The 15,269-nt window shown below is 46.9% G+C and overlaps 1 protein-coding gene across 8 annotated transcripts in view; it reads left to right on the top strand.

Annotated features, from left to right (window-relative positions):
* Positions 1 to 15,269, top strand: part of DAB2IP (DAB2 interacting protein) — a 316,629-nt gene that overhangs the window by 129,903 nt on the left and 171,457 nt on the right. For all 8 annotated transcript variants that reach the window (XM_080990826.1, XM_080990828.1, XM_080990825.1 and 5 more), the window contains exon 3: positions 6,539 to 6,657. In XM_080990826.1, coding sequence (XP_080846952.1) covers positions 6,539 to 6,657 — 119 coding nt within the window. The remainder of the gene's footprint in view (positions 1 to 6,538; positions 6,658 to 15,269) is intronic.

Genomic DNA, 15,269 nt, shown 5'->3' with positions numbered 1-15,269 from the left:
TGATTCGGCACTTCAGCGCATGCGCAAAGTGTGATTTAGCGCTTCTGTGCATGCGCGACCACTGAAAACCGGAAGTAATCCATTCCGGTACTTCCGGATTTCGGCAGTCCGCAACCCAAAAGAATGCAACCTGAAGCGTCTGTAACCCGAGGTATGACTGTACATGATTACAAGCGCACAGAGTAAGATGACACAAAAAAGAAGAAGAAAAGAAATAGTACCCATTTGGAAAACAAAACAGAACTGCAACAAAAAATTGTATGCATTACAACAACAACAAAAATTGTCATTGCAGTTAACCAGACATTAACCTAATACGGTATTTATAAAAATGAATTCCAAATATTGTTAAATTGTTGAAGATTGGATAAGTTCTATAATAAGGGTGTCTCTGGACCTCAGAATAGGACTCATTCAATGAAAAATAATATTTAGAACTAATTGGACCCATTACACTTGTTTATGAAAGGACTAGCTACTCTAACTACTGGAGATGGAACAGAGATAATGCTTCTCTAAAACATATGTTTGTACAATGTCCTATATTGATTAATTTTTGGCAGAAAGTAATAGAGACAATCAACATGACTGTATGGAATAATCTTAAATTTGCAGAGGAAAATATCCTTTTGAATTATATACTCAGCACATGGAATCTAACAAAGGGACAATATGAATGGACTCTTTGTGCTCTTATTATTGCAAAAATAGAGGTATTGATGAATTGGAAAAATAAAAATTGTAGCACCTTGAACTTGGCCCTGGTCAAGATGATCTGCTCCAACAACAAGGCTCTTCAGATGCCCTTATGCATGGAGCCTCCTTTTTCAGGGGCAGTCTACCTCTGAGCACCCAGAGCAGCAACAAGAGGGGGCTTTTACTTTCTTGCCCTGCTTGTGGGCTCAAAGGGGTCCCCTTGAATCACAGGGGGCATCGTCAAGGTCTGCTGTAAATTATTTCCTTTCATCCCCTCTCAAAGCTGCCTCTGCCCTATAAAAGGCAGACGAGAGGAAGGGAAAAAACAGGGCACGCGTTATGATTTGCTGCTGATAGCAAGTACTCAAGCCAGGATGATTATGCTTGAAGAAAGTGATGTCGAAGTTTAGATTTATAGGAGGGTGAATAAATTTCTGTCAGTTGGCGATTATTATCTCCTTTAATCTCAAAGACACTCGTCTTCCCACTCTCGTGCCTGTGTCTGGGGTTTCAAAAGCGTGTTTCTGATTGGGATCTAGTGCTCTCCATCGGAAAATAAATCTCCCACATTTTATACAAGGCAAGCTGAAGATGCTTAAACATGAACATTATTAGATTGATTTGGAAAAGGCTCCAAACTTTGTAATGCCCTGTAAGTGCATGAATTGTCAGAAATCTTGCGACAGGTTTGTTTGTTTTTGTTTTTGTGTGTTTGTTGGTTTGTTGGTTTACAGGGGGAGGGAAGAATCCCAACCACGTACTTTATGCATGCTTAAAATATTGTTGCACACACCCAGTCTTTGACTGGTGAGAGAATTTAGTGGTTCCAGATGCTTACCCAAGCTTTGGTTTCCTTGGAAAAAGCATCGGCGGAGACTGTGGTGCTTCGTCTGCTACATGGTTTTATTTACGCATCTATACAACCTGAGCATAGGCTGCAGGGGGTCCCAGCATTAACAATGGAACTCTGTCCCACAGGAAGCAGCAATAGCCAAAGCTTGGATGGCTTTAAAAGGGGATTGGACAGATTCACAGAGGAGGATAAGGCCATCAGTGTTCCGCCTGGCCTTTGGCTTGGGATCAACTTGATGCCCTCCCCCTCTTTCCTTTTTCCTTTCTCCTTCTGTGATGGAACCCCTATTTGGGGACTTCCCTGGCTTTTTTCTGGCCCATGTAGGACCAGTCTGGATAGCTGGCCTTGGTGAAGATTTGATGTTTTCATCCCCAAAAAGTTGTTGATTTGAGTTTCTACTGAAATGAGGCTGCATTTTAATGTTGTATATTAATCCTGTTTTTAAGTTGTATTTTAATCAATTGTTTTTACCTGGTGTTAGCCGCCCTGAGCCCGGTCTTGGCTGGGGAGGGCGGGGTATAAATAAAATTTCTTCTTCTTCTTCTTCTTCTTCTTCTTCTTCTTCTTCTTCTTCTTCTTCTTCATGGTGGCTATACTCTGCCTCAATGATCAGAGGCAGCAATGCTTCTGAATACCATGGAGCAATAGACCAGGTGAGCTGTGCCTAAGAGAGCGGTGTGAGATAGTTGGGCTGCTGCTGGAAGCTGGATACACCGAGACCTGTCTGTTTTGTGCTGGACCCAAAACTTGGGGCCTCCCAGAAACCGTAATAGGCAAGCAAGATCTGTCAGGGAATAAATGCTATGAGCCCCTCCATCCTATGCTTAGGTTGTATAGATGTGTAAATAAAGCCATGTCTTCCGAAAACAGTACAGTCTCCATTGACCACTTGGAGATTGGGGTGTGCACAACAATATGCCAATACAGTGGTACCTCAGGTTACATACGCTTCAGGTTACATATTCTTCAGGTTACAGACTCCGCTAACCCAGAAATAGGACCTCGGGTTAAGAACTTTGCTTCAGGATGAGAAGAGAAACCGTGCAACGGCAGCAGGAGGCCCCATTAGCTAAAGTGGTGCTTCAGGTTAAGAACAGTTTCAGGTTAAGAACAGACCTCCAGAACAAATTAAGTTTTTAACCAAAGGTACCACTGTATGCCTTGTACCATGGGTAGAGGGGAGCCACGTGAAGATTCCTGCTGGATCCAGTTGCCAGTCCATTTAACCCACAGAGGGATGGGGAACCTGTGCCCTGCCAAATGTTGCCAGACTACAACTCTCATCATCCCTGGTCATTGGCATTGCTGGCTGGGGCTCATGGGATTTGTATCCCACAACATCTGGAAGGTCACAGCTTCCCCACTTTTTTTCATGATGCTATCTATTTTGATTGTGATGGGGAACCAGGAGGGGCACGTGAGAGTCAGAAAAGAAAGGGCTTTGCCTGTTGAATTCCAGCCTGACTTGCATTAAAGGAATGGGGAGGGGGCTGCCAGAAATTTCCGGTTGGTTGGATAAAGGTGGTCAGGTGAGGATCAAAGATGCCTGTGTGGATTTCTTCCTGGACAGCACGCAAGCACACACACGCAAACACAGACACTTCCCCTCACACTGAACAATGCCGGTATATGATTTCCTCAGGTTCTCTGTAGCCATGGTGATAAGGAAGGTACAATTACCTGAATGGAGAAGGCAGACAGATAAAGGAATAGAGTCAGCTGGTATGTTCTCCTGTCTTTCAAAAAGGAAAAAGTGTCACTGAAGACCTTGAGTTTCTCGTGCGCCACTTTCCAATAATCTGCCCACAATATCTGCCATTGCACAGAGCGCAGGCCAGCACCAGGAAATGAGTGCCTGGGAAAAGAACACAAGAAGAGCCTGCTGGATTGGGCCAAAGGAATCCCACCTAGTCCAGCATCCTGTTCTCACAGTTGCCAGCCAGATGCCTTAGTGGGAAACCTGTAAGCAGGACTTGAGTACAAGAGCACGGAACGCTCCTGGGGCTGCTTCCAGCAACTGGCATTCAGTTGCTGCATCTGACCATGGGGGCATAGCTATAGCTATGAAGATAGCAATCTGCATATTTTAAGGCCACTGCGGTTTTCATGGAAGGCACACTGCTGTTATCAATGTGTTGCCAGGGGTGTCCAGCCGTGGATGAGCACACTGTGACAGTGACCCCAAAGATGTATGGGAGGTCCAAGCATGGTGCGCATTGAGGATTACGCAGTGTGCCATGTAGGCAAAGTGTGATGCAGGCCAGATGTTTGTGATTACAACTCGCATCAGCCCCTGTGACTGATGGGAGTTGTAGTCCAGAGGTGTAGCAATCAGGGGCTGTAGGAGGTCAAAGACCTGCTGCTATTTCTGTGGCAGAGCCTTTGGAGGGGTCCCTGCCACCAGCGTCCTCAGGCCACCCAATCCGCATGGAAAAGGAGCTTTCGAGCTGCTGAAGTCTTCTCATGCTGTGTGTCAACTGGAGTCAATCAGAGTGAAAAGAGGTGAGTCGGCCACTGAGGATGGGCTCCCAGGGTCTCCCCAGAGAAAACACTGAGGAGAAGGCATCCTGTGTGCTCCAAAGCTAAGCATCTTGGAACACGGAAAACACAAGGCAAGAGAACAGGGTGCAAGTTCTGGGGTTACATAAAATGGAACAAAGTCACTCCAGAAGAAGTCATTGGGCTCTCCAAATCATTTGCCCATTGATGTGCAGAGAAAATACTGGATCCAGCTGAAAGGCAATGCATGGAGGTATGCATTGATTGTCACAATGCATTCCTAAGTATTGCATAATTATAAAATTATTATATAAACTAATGAGGTTGTATAATCTGAGAAGTGGAGGTGGATGTGATTGTCATGAAGGGACTCTGCACTTTTAAATTTGCTACTACACAAAACATGTGGAAGTTACTGTCTTGGTGAAGTCTCATTTACGGAGATCAGGGATTACCCTGACATACTCTGGCTACAGTCTGTTAATTGCAGTTCTCTTCTTTGGCTAAAGCTGGATAATGAGATAGAGTCTGATATCCTTCCAGTTGCCTCTTCAAGATCCATCCTGTTCTTTCAAGTCCAGCCTTCTGCCCTTAATGTTGCTTCAAATCCAGATATGGACTTTGCACCAAGATACGAACTTTGCATGAAAAGAACTGTGCGACAAGAGCTTGGAGCATTGAGGAGATCCAAAGGTTTTCCTCTCTAGCATCCTGGTCTCATACCTGGCTACTCAGGTGTTTCTGGGAAGCCCACAAGCTGGGCACAGAGGCAATAAGTCTCCCTGGTTTTATGTTGAAGGTGCCTTGCACTCTGATTGCCTATGGATAGAGGGACTCCATTCCTAGCGACAGTTTTTATGTTCGTATCCTGCACACTGCTTGGAGATTTAAAATATTAAGTGGTTTAGGAATGCTTTTAGGCAAATAAATAAACTAACGTGGTGATTAAAAGACTTTACAATTTTATTATATAGTAAGGTATGTGGCGCTGTGGGTTAAACCACAGAGCCTAGGACTTGCTGATCAGAAGGTCGGCGGTTCGAATCCCCGCGACGGGGTGAGCTCCCGTTGCTCGGTCCCTGCTCCTGCCAACCTAGCAGTTCAAAAGCACGTCAAAGTGCAAGTAGATCAATAGGTACCGCTCCGGTGGGAAGGTGAATGGCGTTTCCGTGCGCTGCTCTGGTTCGCCAGAAGCGGCTTAGTCATGCTGGCCACATGACCCGGAAGCTGTACGCTGGCTCCCTCGGCCAGTAAAGCAAGATGAGCACCGCAATCCCAGAGACATCCGCGGCTGGACCTAAAGGTCAGGGATACCTTTACCTTTTAAGGTATGTGGTCCCAAGGAGGCCCAAATCTCACACCACCAAGCAAGGATGCAAGGGGCCAGAGGGAAATGCATAGCTGAAATCAGGTGTGCTAGACCTAACGGAGCAGGAGCTTAACGGATGTCACCACACTAGAGATGAGTTGCTCCTACTGAGAGGAAAGCTCTGAACTTGGGTCTTTAATGGGGTCTGGTGGGCTGTGATTGGCCCTTTGGGGGGGGTGTCAGCTGATGGAACACTCAGGGTTCAGGTGGGCTGGTATTGCCTCTCTAGGTGCCACTCTAGAACCACACAGCTCAGCCTGTTAGTGGAAACAGAGCAATGGAATATGTGCCTCTATCTGAAAATGGCTTTTTGCTTTTCCATCCCTCTTTGGACTATCAGTGGGTGGGACCCCATGGAGTTGGCTTAAGTCAGGAGCCCCATTCAGTTTTGTAGGTACCTCTTCCCCAAGGTTTGCATTCGAAGGGTTAATCTCATATCTATATCTATCTATCTGTCTATCTATCTATCTATCTATCTATCTATCTATCTATCTATCTATCTATATCTATCATCTCTAAAGCCGCATTCAATTCTGCAGCTACCTTTCCCGCAAGGTTTTCATTTCAAAGGTGATCTCATATGCTTTTGTGTGTGTGTTTGATCCCAACTCACATTCCCAGCTGAACGTTGGTCAACTTGCCCACCTTTCCATTGCCACAAGGTCTCTCACCTTTGCCTCCCCCCGCCCCCCTCCCGCGGTGGGCACGGGGTCTGTCGGTCATAGTGACAGATCAAACTCCCTTCTGCCCCCCCCCCACTACCTCCCACACGAGAGCGTTTCTTCGATGTGCCAGGAGTTGCAATATGCTTGTCTTGTATCTCGGTGGCATTTTTTGAAAAAGGGGTGTGTGAGAGCGGGTGGTTGCTAAGGCAACCGAGGCTTAGGGGAGTCTCGCGCCAACGTAGCAGCGCCGGCTTCTCTGAGCAGGGGCTGGATGGAATATTTGTGCCGCGGCAGAGAGGCAGAAGCCAGCATTCCTCCCCCCCACCCACCCACCCCCCGCCCTCACGGTGCCACTGCTGCCGCGGGAGAGCCAGGGTACAGAACTCGCCCGAACGGATGCGCATCTGTCCCCTCTGCCCGTCCCGGTAATTTCCGCCTCCCTCTGTCTCCCCGCAGGGGTTCCTGAGCCGGCGCCTTAAAGGCTCCATCAAAAGGACAAAGAGCCAACCCAAGCTCGACAGGAACAGCAGCTTCCGGCACATTCTACCTGGCTTCAAGAACGTGGACAATGAAAGGTGAGGGGCCCGGTGGCGCGTGCATCTGTGGACGCCCAAACGAGGGCATTGATTTCCTTTTGCTGTTGCCTGGGTCGTGCGCTCACCTCAGGCCAAGCCAGAGCGAAGGGCCGGGCTGAGTAGCTGGTGGCGGCTCATTTAATTACACCAAATGATGGTTTAGATTCGTTCTTACCTCCCGCTTCCTTCGCGGTGGTGGCTGCGAATATTTTGTTTTATGCTTTTGCGTATACGCGTGTTGCAGAAATACGTCCAGTGTGATGGGGAACCTGCCTATGGCGCGGTCGGGGAGATGCAAAATGAAACACTCGGTTTCCGACCAGCTTGTTGAACTGGCACTGGAAATGCAAGAGTGCGGGAGATTACGGTGCATTAAGAATCGCCCTTTCCTACAGATGGATGTGTATCCATCCACATGAGGCGCACATCTCCCACAGACAACTACTGTGTGGTGGGTTGGGGTCTTGGTACGTGGTGCCAAGGGTCATTGAGACTCCCCCCCCCCCTTAATGTACCAGAACAGAAGGGCAATGTGGATTTTTCTTCAGTGATACCTCGGTTTATGAACTTAATCCGTTCCAGAAGTCCGTTCTTAAACCGAATCCATTCTTAAACCAAGGTGCACTTTCCCTAATGAGGCCTCCCACCGCCGGTGTCCTTCCACCGTTTGGATTCCGTTCTTAGAGCGAGGGAAAGTTCGCTAACCGGAACACTACTTCCGGTTTTGCGGAGTTCGTAAACCGAATAGTTCATAAACAGGGCTGTTCTTAAACCGAGGTACCACTGTGTGTGTGTTGTGGTTAGATCCAAAGGGATGCGTTTTGCATACACCAGGTGAGGCACGTGATGAAATATTGGGCAAGTTGTGACAGGTCTCGTATCACCTTGTTTGGGAGCTTATCAGGTTGTTTTCAGATTGTGGGCATATGTGTAACTGCCCCAACCACCCCAATACCTTGAGTGACTTTGTTTTTGAACTTGGGGGGGGGGTGAGGTCCAAGAGTTGTTCAGTGTGACCCTATTCTCCATTTCTGTTTTAAACTGGAGGGGAGAAGACTTGCTTGCAAAGATTTGGTGAAAATATTTCTGGGAAGAGGAGCACAATATCCTAGTCCTACTTTGTCCACAGAATCTGGTGCTAATCTGTGGGTTTTCCTATCAGGGATGCTTAATTATCCAGGGTGCTTTCAAGCAAACATGGTCTGACTCTGAGCATTGCTCCAAAATTTCATCTGGGTGCCCTGCAAAGTGCCCTTTTAAAAACAGCAGCAGCCCAACCTGTGTCTGTTTTAGGGGCATCTGAGGTGTGGCATAAGTGTAGGGACCTCTGAAAGGGCACCTTGGTTTGTGCCTAAGAGAACATGACCTCTTGTAAGCTGAATATATGGTGGGTTGTTATGGTCAGTGTGCAGACAAGGTTTCTGAGTTGGAATCTGGGACAGGGAGGAAAGATCCAATGCAGCAGTTGGGTGTGCGTGTCATATTTGCCTGTGTTATTTGGGATATCAGCAGCAGCATGCCAGGCAGATCGTTAAGGTGATGGATGATGGTGGAGTGGAAGGTGCTGTTGAAATAGTAACTATGGGGTGCCTATGGAGAAATGCACAACTTTGATCTCCATGTGAACTGGAGGGAGGCAGGAAAGAACCACTTTGCTCCTTTGGGGGGAGCAACCGGCCAGTGTCAAAGCACATCTGGTATTTTAAGCCAATTTCATTTGTTTCTGTTCATTTCTAAATAATAATTTGAAATTTGGAGTGTGGAGGGCCACCCCCCGTGCATCTGGGGACAGGAGCAGGACTTCCAGCCCAGTTTTCAGTAGCGTTCACCCCTGACACTTCTCTTCCTTTTAAATAATCAATCACTTCTCATAACCACCTGCCTTCAGTCCTGTCCCACTGACTGCAGACCCCATTGACCATGGGTGAGCTTTCTCTGTCGCCAGCCGTGCTGTTCCCACAAAGGCAGTCATGTATATTCCTTCGTAGATTTCACAGATTTCTCCCCCCTCCTTTTTTCTGCCTGCCTGCTTTGACCACGCCCAGCTTCCCTTATCCACGGTTGGCTTAAATCTTTTGCAACATGAAGAGCTGTCTGCAATAGAACTGGTCTTTAAATGGGAACAGGCAGCCCACCAGAGTGCACACACATCCACCTTTTGCATTGACTGTGTCTTGATTCTCACCACCTCCCAAACACACACACACATACTTTCCCAGCTCACCTTTTGGAAATCTGGCTGCAGCCACCATCTTGTTGATTATTGAGTAAGCTCCTTCAGAATCTCGGGTGGGCTAATTTTTGCTCTTGTCTGCTGAGCATTCAGAAGCAGAGTGTAGACCAATAGTGTTGTGGGTGCGTCTTGAGAAGCAAGCTGGGGAACAATGCAACAAACAAAACAAAAGGTGTTTTGTGATGTCTATGCACAGAGAAAACCTGGGTTTTGCAACCTGTATGCCTTATATGCAAATTAAGCACACTGGGTGGTTGGTTGGTTGGTTGGTTTGCTTAGATATTTGGGGAAATGTATCACCTGCTTTTCAACTGTGAGAACCCAAAGAGGACATTGTGTGCATTTCATTTCTCACTGATGCATAATTTACACAAAATTATAAATGGGGAGGGGTGGAGAAGAGGGTGTGGCACTGGACCTCTGTCTCTTAGCCCCTGAACATGCTGCTCAGCTTCACAACTATATTCTTTGGACATGTCACCAAGCATTGCCCTCATGTAACACTTGGAAATTTGCCTTTTCAGTCTTAAGGACTAGAATCTTGGTTGATTTGCTTGCTCATCTTAAAAGAAGCTAAGAATATCACATAGGGTGAATTCTGCATCTGGTCCAAGAAAAGGCGGCGGGGGGGGGGATCAAAACCCAGTATAATGAAGAGAAATGGTTTTAAGGGGCTGAAAAGGAAACAGCTGCACTGTACATATGGTTTGATCAAAAAGATCCTATGTGGTTTTCCTTCCTCTAGCAACTATGGTATCGGGAGAAAAGAATAAAGACAGGCCATTTGGTCCCTCTCTGCAGAAGGTTCAGCTCAGGGCAAGTCTCTGTGGGAGGTGTCATTGACTCATTCAGTCCAGCAGAGATGCAGCATAAACACCTGCCCACAGATGAGCCCTTCCAGTACGTCCCTGTATGAGTCGCTGGTCTGATCATCCTCCTCCCTTCTGAGTTATGCAAGGGCCACAGTGAGGCCAAGGAGGAGGCAGCTGGCATCCAGGGCCACTCCCTGAACTGGTTATAAGCAAGAAGGCAAACAGGTGGGAATGGCTGATTGCAGATTGAGGCAGGGCTCCATTTGCCCTAGTGGACCAGCCTGCACCAGTGATGGTAGCCCAGCCTGGAGGGCAACAGGGTGGGGAAGGCTGGAATCGACAATACCAGGCTGGAGGGAGAAATGATCTCACCTGGCAGGTTCCTGTGTACCTTGTCAGTGTGAGTTGTTGTTCTGCAGAGTTCACCTCCATCCTGAGTTTCCTTCTCCAGGAATTCAACACCTGAAGTGGTTGCATATTGCTCCAATAGTGCGCATTCATGTCAGTGGGTGCACACAAATGCTAAAGCTCCATGCCAGGCATAGCTTGCCATTGCGTTTATTTATTTATGATTTCATGTTGTGAAATTTGTATACTGCTTGACTGTGAAACAAGAACCTCAAAGCAGTTTGCAAAAGAGAATAAAGCGATAAAAATTGTATCAATGAAGCCAGTTTAAAACAATCAGAAAAACAATTAAAACTGACAATAAACTACAAACAGCTGTCAGCATTCTATATATCTGAGTAGGCTGGCACAAGCACACATGTTTTTAGCAGGCACTGAGAAGAGCCCAGTGAAGGAACCTGCCTGGTGTCAACAGGCAGGGAGATACACTGTGCAGGTGTGGAGAACAATTTCTCACAAATGTGGAGCAAGCATTATGGGGGCCATAACATTGCTACTTCTGCAGACTGAAATGATCCCGTGGGCATGCGGGTGAAGCAATCTCACAGGTCTATTGGTCCCAAGCTGCAAAGGACTTTTTATAGTCAGAGTAACCCTGTGAACTTGGTCCTGTAGCAAATCAGCAAGCAGTGCGGGTCTCTGAGCACATGACTTATACGCTGACAGGGTCTCACTCTTTTATACCCTGCAGTTGCTGAAGTATTTTTCAAACCCACTGATGTATGATTAGGTTCCGCCCCCCTTCCCAATCTGGCCTTACAACTCAGTGGGAGGTAGACAGTCATAGAGCCTAACAGATACAGGGACCAATCAGAGGGGTAGAGATAATATTGAGCCAAGGGAATAGTGTGTGGGAGGTGGGCCAAGAAGAACTGGATTGGCAGCCAACTTGTGACCTCTGCCTCAGTTTCCCAATCTGTAAAATAGGAATCAATTCATTTTTTCCTGGGGCTACACCAGATACAGATTGCCTGGCATATACATTGCATTTGCCATGTTGTGCTGTCTAATAACTGGTGGGGATGCATCTGCTTAATCTGTAGTTTGTGGGAGTTTCAAGAATATTCCGCTTTTCTCCCATGAAGGGTATGGTCTAGACCAGGCGGCCCTCCCAATGTTGGTTGACTGCAACTCCCATCAGTTCCAGCAAGCACAGCCAATGGCCAGGGATGATGGGAGTGGTAGTTCAGCAACATCTGGAGGGGGGTGTTAAAGGTTCCCCACATCTGCTGTAGACCAAATCTCACTAACATGGAGCCCTTCAGATGTTGGTGGGATACAACTCCCTCTCATCAGAGTCTGTTCTGCCAGACATTACAGCTTGATGGGGGAAGGGGGCTGAGACGGGGTGGGTGGGTGTGAGGCTGGTCCCAACTTTGAGCAGAAGGTGGAGCTGGGTGTTCTTTGTGGGTTTTCTTCATGTAGCTCAAAGTTAACTTCCTCCACCAGGAGGCAGTGATGGCCACCAACCCGGATGGCTTTAAAAGAGGATTGGACAAGTTAATGGAGGAGGAGAGGGCTATTGATGGCCGGCAGTCACCATAGCTTGGCTCTGCCTCTACAGAGGGAGGCTGCAATGCTTCCCAGTTGCTAAAAGTCACAGGAAGGGAGAGGGTTGCTCTTGTGCTCAGGCCCTGCTTGCCGACTTCCCACTGGCATCTGGGTGGCCACCATGAGAACAAGATGCTAGGCTACATGGACCCCCTTTGGCCTGATCCAACAGCGCTCTTCTTATGAGCTCTCTATTTGCACCAGGACAAGGGGCTTGCATCGGCTGGTTTTTTTGCTGTGCGAGACAGATTTCTGGAACACAGAGCCGCTGCCTCGTCCGCCACTCCCCGTCAATCCTTTGCCCGGTCAAATGGCTCGTTAAGAGCGAGCAGAGGGTGGTGTTACGAGAGCGGCTGTTTGTTAACAAGCTTCCTGGCACACTGATTGATGGCCGGTGCTGGCGTGGAGCTCTTATCAGGCCGCGCTAGATGGTTCATCTCTGCTCTCGGCCACTTCAGCACCAGGCTGCAAATCAAGCCCCCTTGGCAGGAGTACGCAGGCTTAATTGGGAGAACATTTCTTCCGTGAAATGCATGTGGAGGAGAGACATTGGATCTCAAGGCCAAGCTTGGAACTGACTCAACTACCATAGCGAAGGAGCAAGGGGGAAGGGCTTAATTAGCCAAGGCCAACGGATTGTGCTAAACTGACCTTTTTGTAGCAGCTGCAGCATCTTTTCTGACGAGATTAATCTCTTTTCTGAATGCAGATCAAAACTTGATAACTCACCATCTTATTATTATTTTCTGTTGTATAATTTTTTAATTAATTTTTTCAAACATTTTCACGGTCAAATGATTACACGGTTTCATAAGTTGATTCCCCACCCTTGCAATGTTTTCACTCACACCTTTTCTGCTGCATTATATCTTTATCTACTACTCAATTACGGTTGCTAACTCTTATCTTGTTGTATTGCATTTATATCCCAACTTTTTTTAAAAAAAGTTTTTTTATTCAAAATTAAAACAAAACATATTATCCAAAAACGTATCATCCTTGTTTCCCCCCCATTTTCCCTCCCTCCCTCCACCCTCCCACACAAAACCCACCCACCCCCACCCCCCGACTTCCCTCAGTTCCAGTCTTTGGTTTCTCTGTGACTGCTGTTTTCTGCATGTTACTAAGTTGTATCGATGCTCAGACTATTTAGCTGACTATTATCAATAAAAAGTTTGTGAATGTTTATTCAAAACCTGCCAAGGAGTCCAGTTCACTTTGTTACATCTTCAGATACTTTGTGAAGGGTTCCCATTCATCTTTAAAGTCACAGTTATCCTTGTCCCATGGTTTATATGTCAGTTTTGCCAGTTCTGCATAGTCCGTCAATTTTTCTTGCCATGATTCTTTAGCTGGGGTTTCTTCAGTCTTCCATCCTTGTGCTATTAGGACTCTCGCGGCCGTTGTCGCATACATGAAGATGTTTTTCAGCTTTTTTGGCAGGTCTTTCCCTACAATCTCCAGCAAAAATGCCTCGGGTTTTTTAACAAATGTTAAATGGAACATTTTCTTCAATTCATTTAATGCATTTATATCCCAACTTTTTCTCCAAGGTGGTATACCCCCTCCACATTTAACCCCCTTACAACCCTTTGAGAAGGATAGACTGAGAAGCAGTGACTGGCCCTAAAGATCACCAAGCAAACTTCATGCGGCTGAGGTGGCGCTGTGGGTTAAACCACAGAGCCTAGGGCTTGCCGATCAGAAGGTTGGCGGTTCGAATCCCCACGACAGGATGAGCTCCCATTTCACAGTCCCAGCTCCTGCCAACCTAGCAGTTCAAAAGCACGTCAAAGTGCAAGTAGATAAATAGGTACCGCTCCAGCGGGAAGGTAAGCGGTGTTTCCATGCGCTGCTCTAGTTCGCCAGAAGCGGCTTAGTCATGCTGGCCACATGACCCAGAAGCTGTACGCCGGCTCCCTCGGCCAGTAAAGCGAGATGCGCACCGCAACCCCAGAGTCGTCTGCGACTGGACCTAATGGTCAGGGGTCCCTTTACCTTTACCTCCCAGGTCCTAGCTTGATGCTCTAACCAGTACACCACCCCTGGCTTTGTAGAGAATACTAAGCTCTGTGGACCATGGATGGACTGGACTTAATCGTCCAGGGGTCCTTTACCTTTTTTAAAAAAAACAAAACGCATTTTCCTATGTCCTATGTTCTTAAGTAAACAGTCAGCATGGAGAGTTTAGCATGCAACTCAGGGGAGAGCATGTGTAGCTTGGCATCCAAAGTTCAAGTCCAGTCTCTGCACATGAGCAGAAAAATGTAAGAGCTGTTTCGTTGGATTGGGCCAAAGGTCCATTGGCATTCAGTTGCCAGCAAAGCTGTCCATGGAAACTCACATACCAAACTGTGTATGGTCCCTAATAGCTGTTAATCAGAGGTAGACTCTTTTAGACAAATAAATGAAAAGTACACACACAGAGAAAAAAGAAAGTCGCAGGTTATGTGCATAGTGCCATGCCTTGTTGGGTCCTAGCGTGAAGTGTCAGCCATAAGCCATGAGCAGAGCATTAAGTAGTGAAGTGGTAACATTCTTATAATTGGTCCTGTTCAATTACAATGGGTTGTGCTCGTTGCCGCCATGAAGGCAACCAGCCTCTGGTCTTCCTCTTGCCTTCCATATCCAGATCCTGTTTCAGATATATATTTGCTTACACTAGTCCATGGGTAGGCAACCTAAGTCCAGCCCGCGGACGGTCCGGGAATCAGTGTGTTTTTACATGAATAGAATGTGTCCTTTTATTTAAAAGCATCACTGGGTTATTTGTGGGTCTTCCTGGTGTTTTTACATGAGTAGAATGTGTGTTTTTATTTAAACTGCATCTCTGGGTTATTTGTGGGGCATAGGAATTTATTCATATATATTTTTCAAAATATAGTCCTGCCCCCCACAAGGTCTGAGGGACAGTGGACTGGCCTCCTGCTGAAAAAGTTTGCTGACCTCTGCCCGGCTAGTCTTTAGCCAAGGCTTTTGGAGCCCATTTCATAAATTCAGTAAGCCTGGTCAATAAAGGCAAGAACAGCTGATGATCAATGGCAATCAATTAAGCAATAAAAGCAGGAGAGCAACTCACACTAGAGATCAGCAATGCAACTGAGATGTAAAAGAGGAGCTGTATCCAAAAACCCTGTGTCTCTCACTTCAGATGTAATATTATTTTTTATTCTTGCATTTATATCCCGCCTCTTCTACAGGGTACTCAAAATAGTTTCTAAGTCCTATTTCCCCCCCTCACAGCAACTCTGTGAGGTAGGCTAGGCAACAAGATACAGTGGTACCTCAGGTTACAAACACCTCGGGTTACAGACTCCACCAACCCGGAAGTAGTACTTCAGGTTAAGAAGTTTACCTCAGGATGAGAACAGACATTGCACGGCGGCAGCGGGAGGTCCCATTAGCTAAAGTGGTACCTCAGCTTAAGAACAGTTTCAGGTTAAAAATGGACCTCCAGAACAAATTAAGTTCATAACCAGAGTTACCACTGTAATTTTCTCCTGTGACAACCCTGTGAGGTAGGCTGGGCAGACAGGTGAGTGACTGGCTGAGAGATACTGGCAAGGCAGCACCCAGAGAATAGCACTGGGAGAACTGGACTCCTTTGA

Source organism: Podarcis pityusensis (assembly GCF_964106645.2).
Source record: "Podarcis pityusensis genome assembly, chromosome: Z".
NCBI lineage: Eukaryota > Metazoa > Chordata > Lepidosauria > Squamata > Lacertidae > Podarcis > Podarcis pityusensis.
The sequence above is the reverse complement of the archived record's forward strand: the minus strand, read 5'-3'. Positions and strand labels throughout refer to the sequence as shown.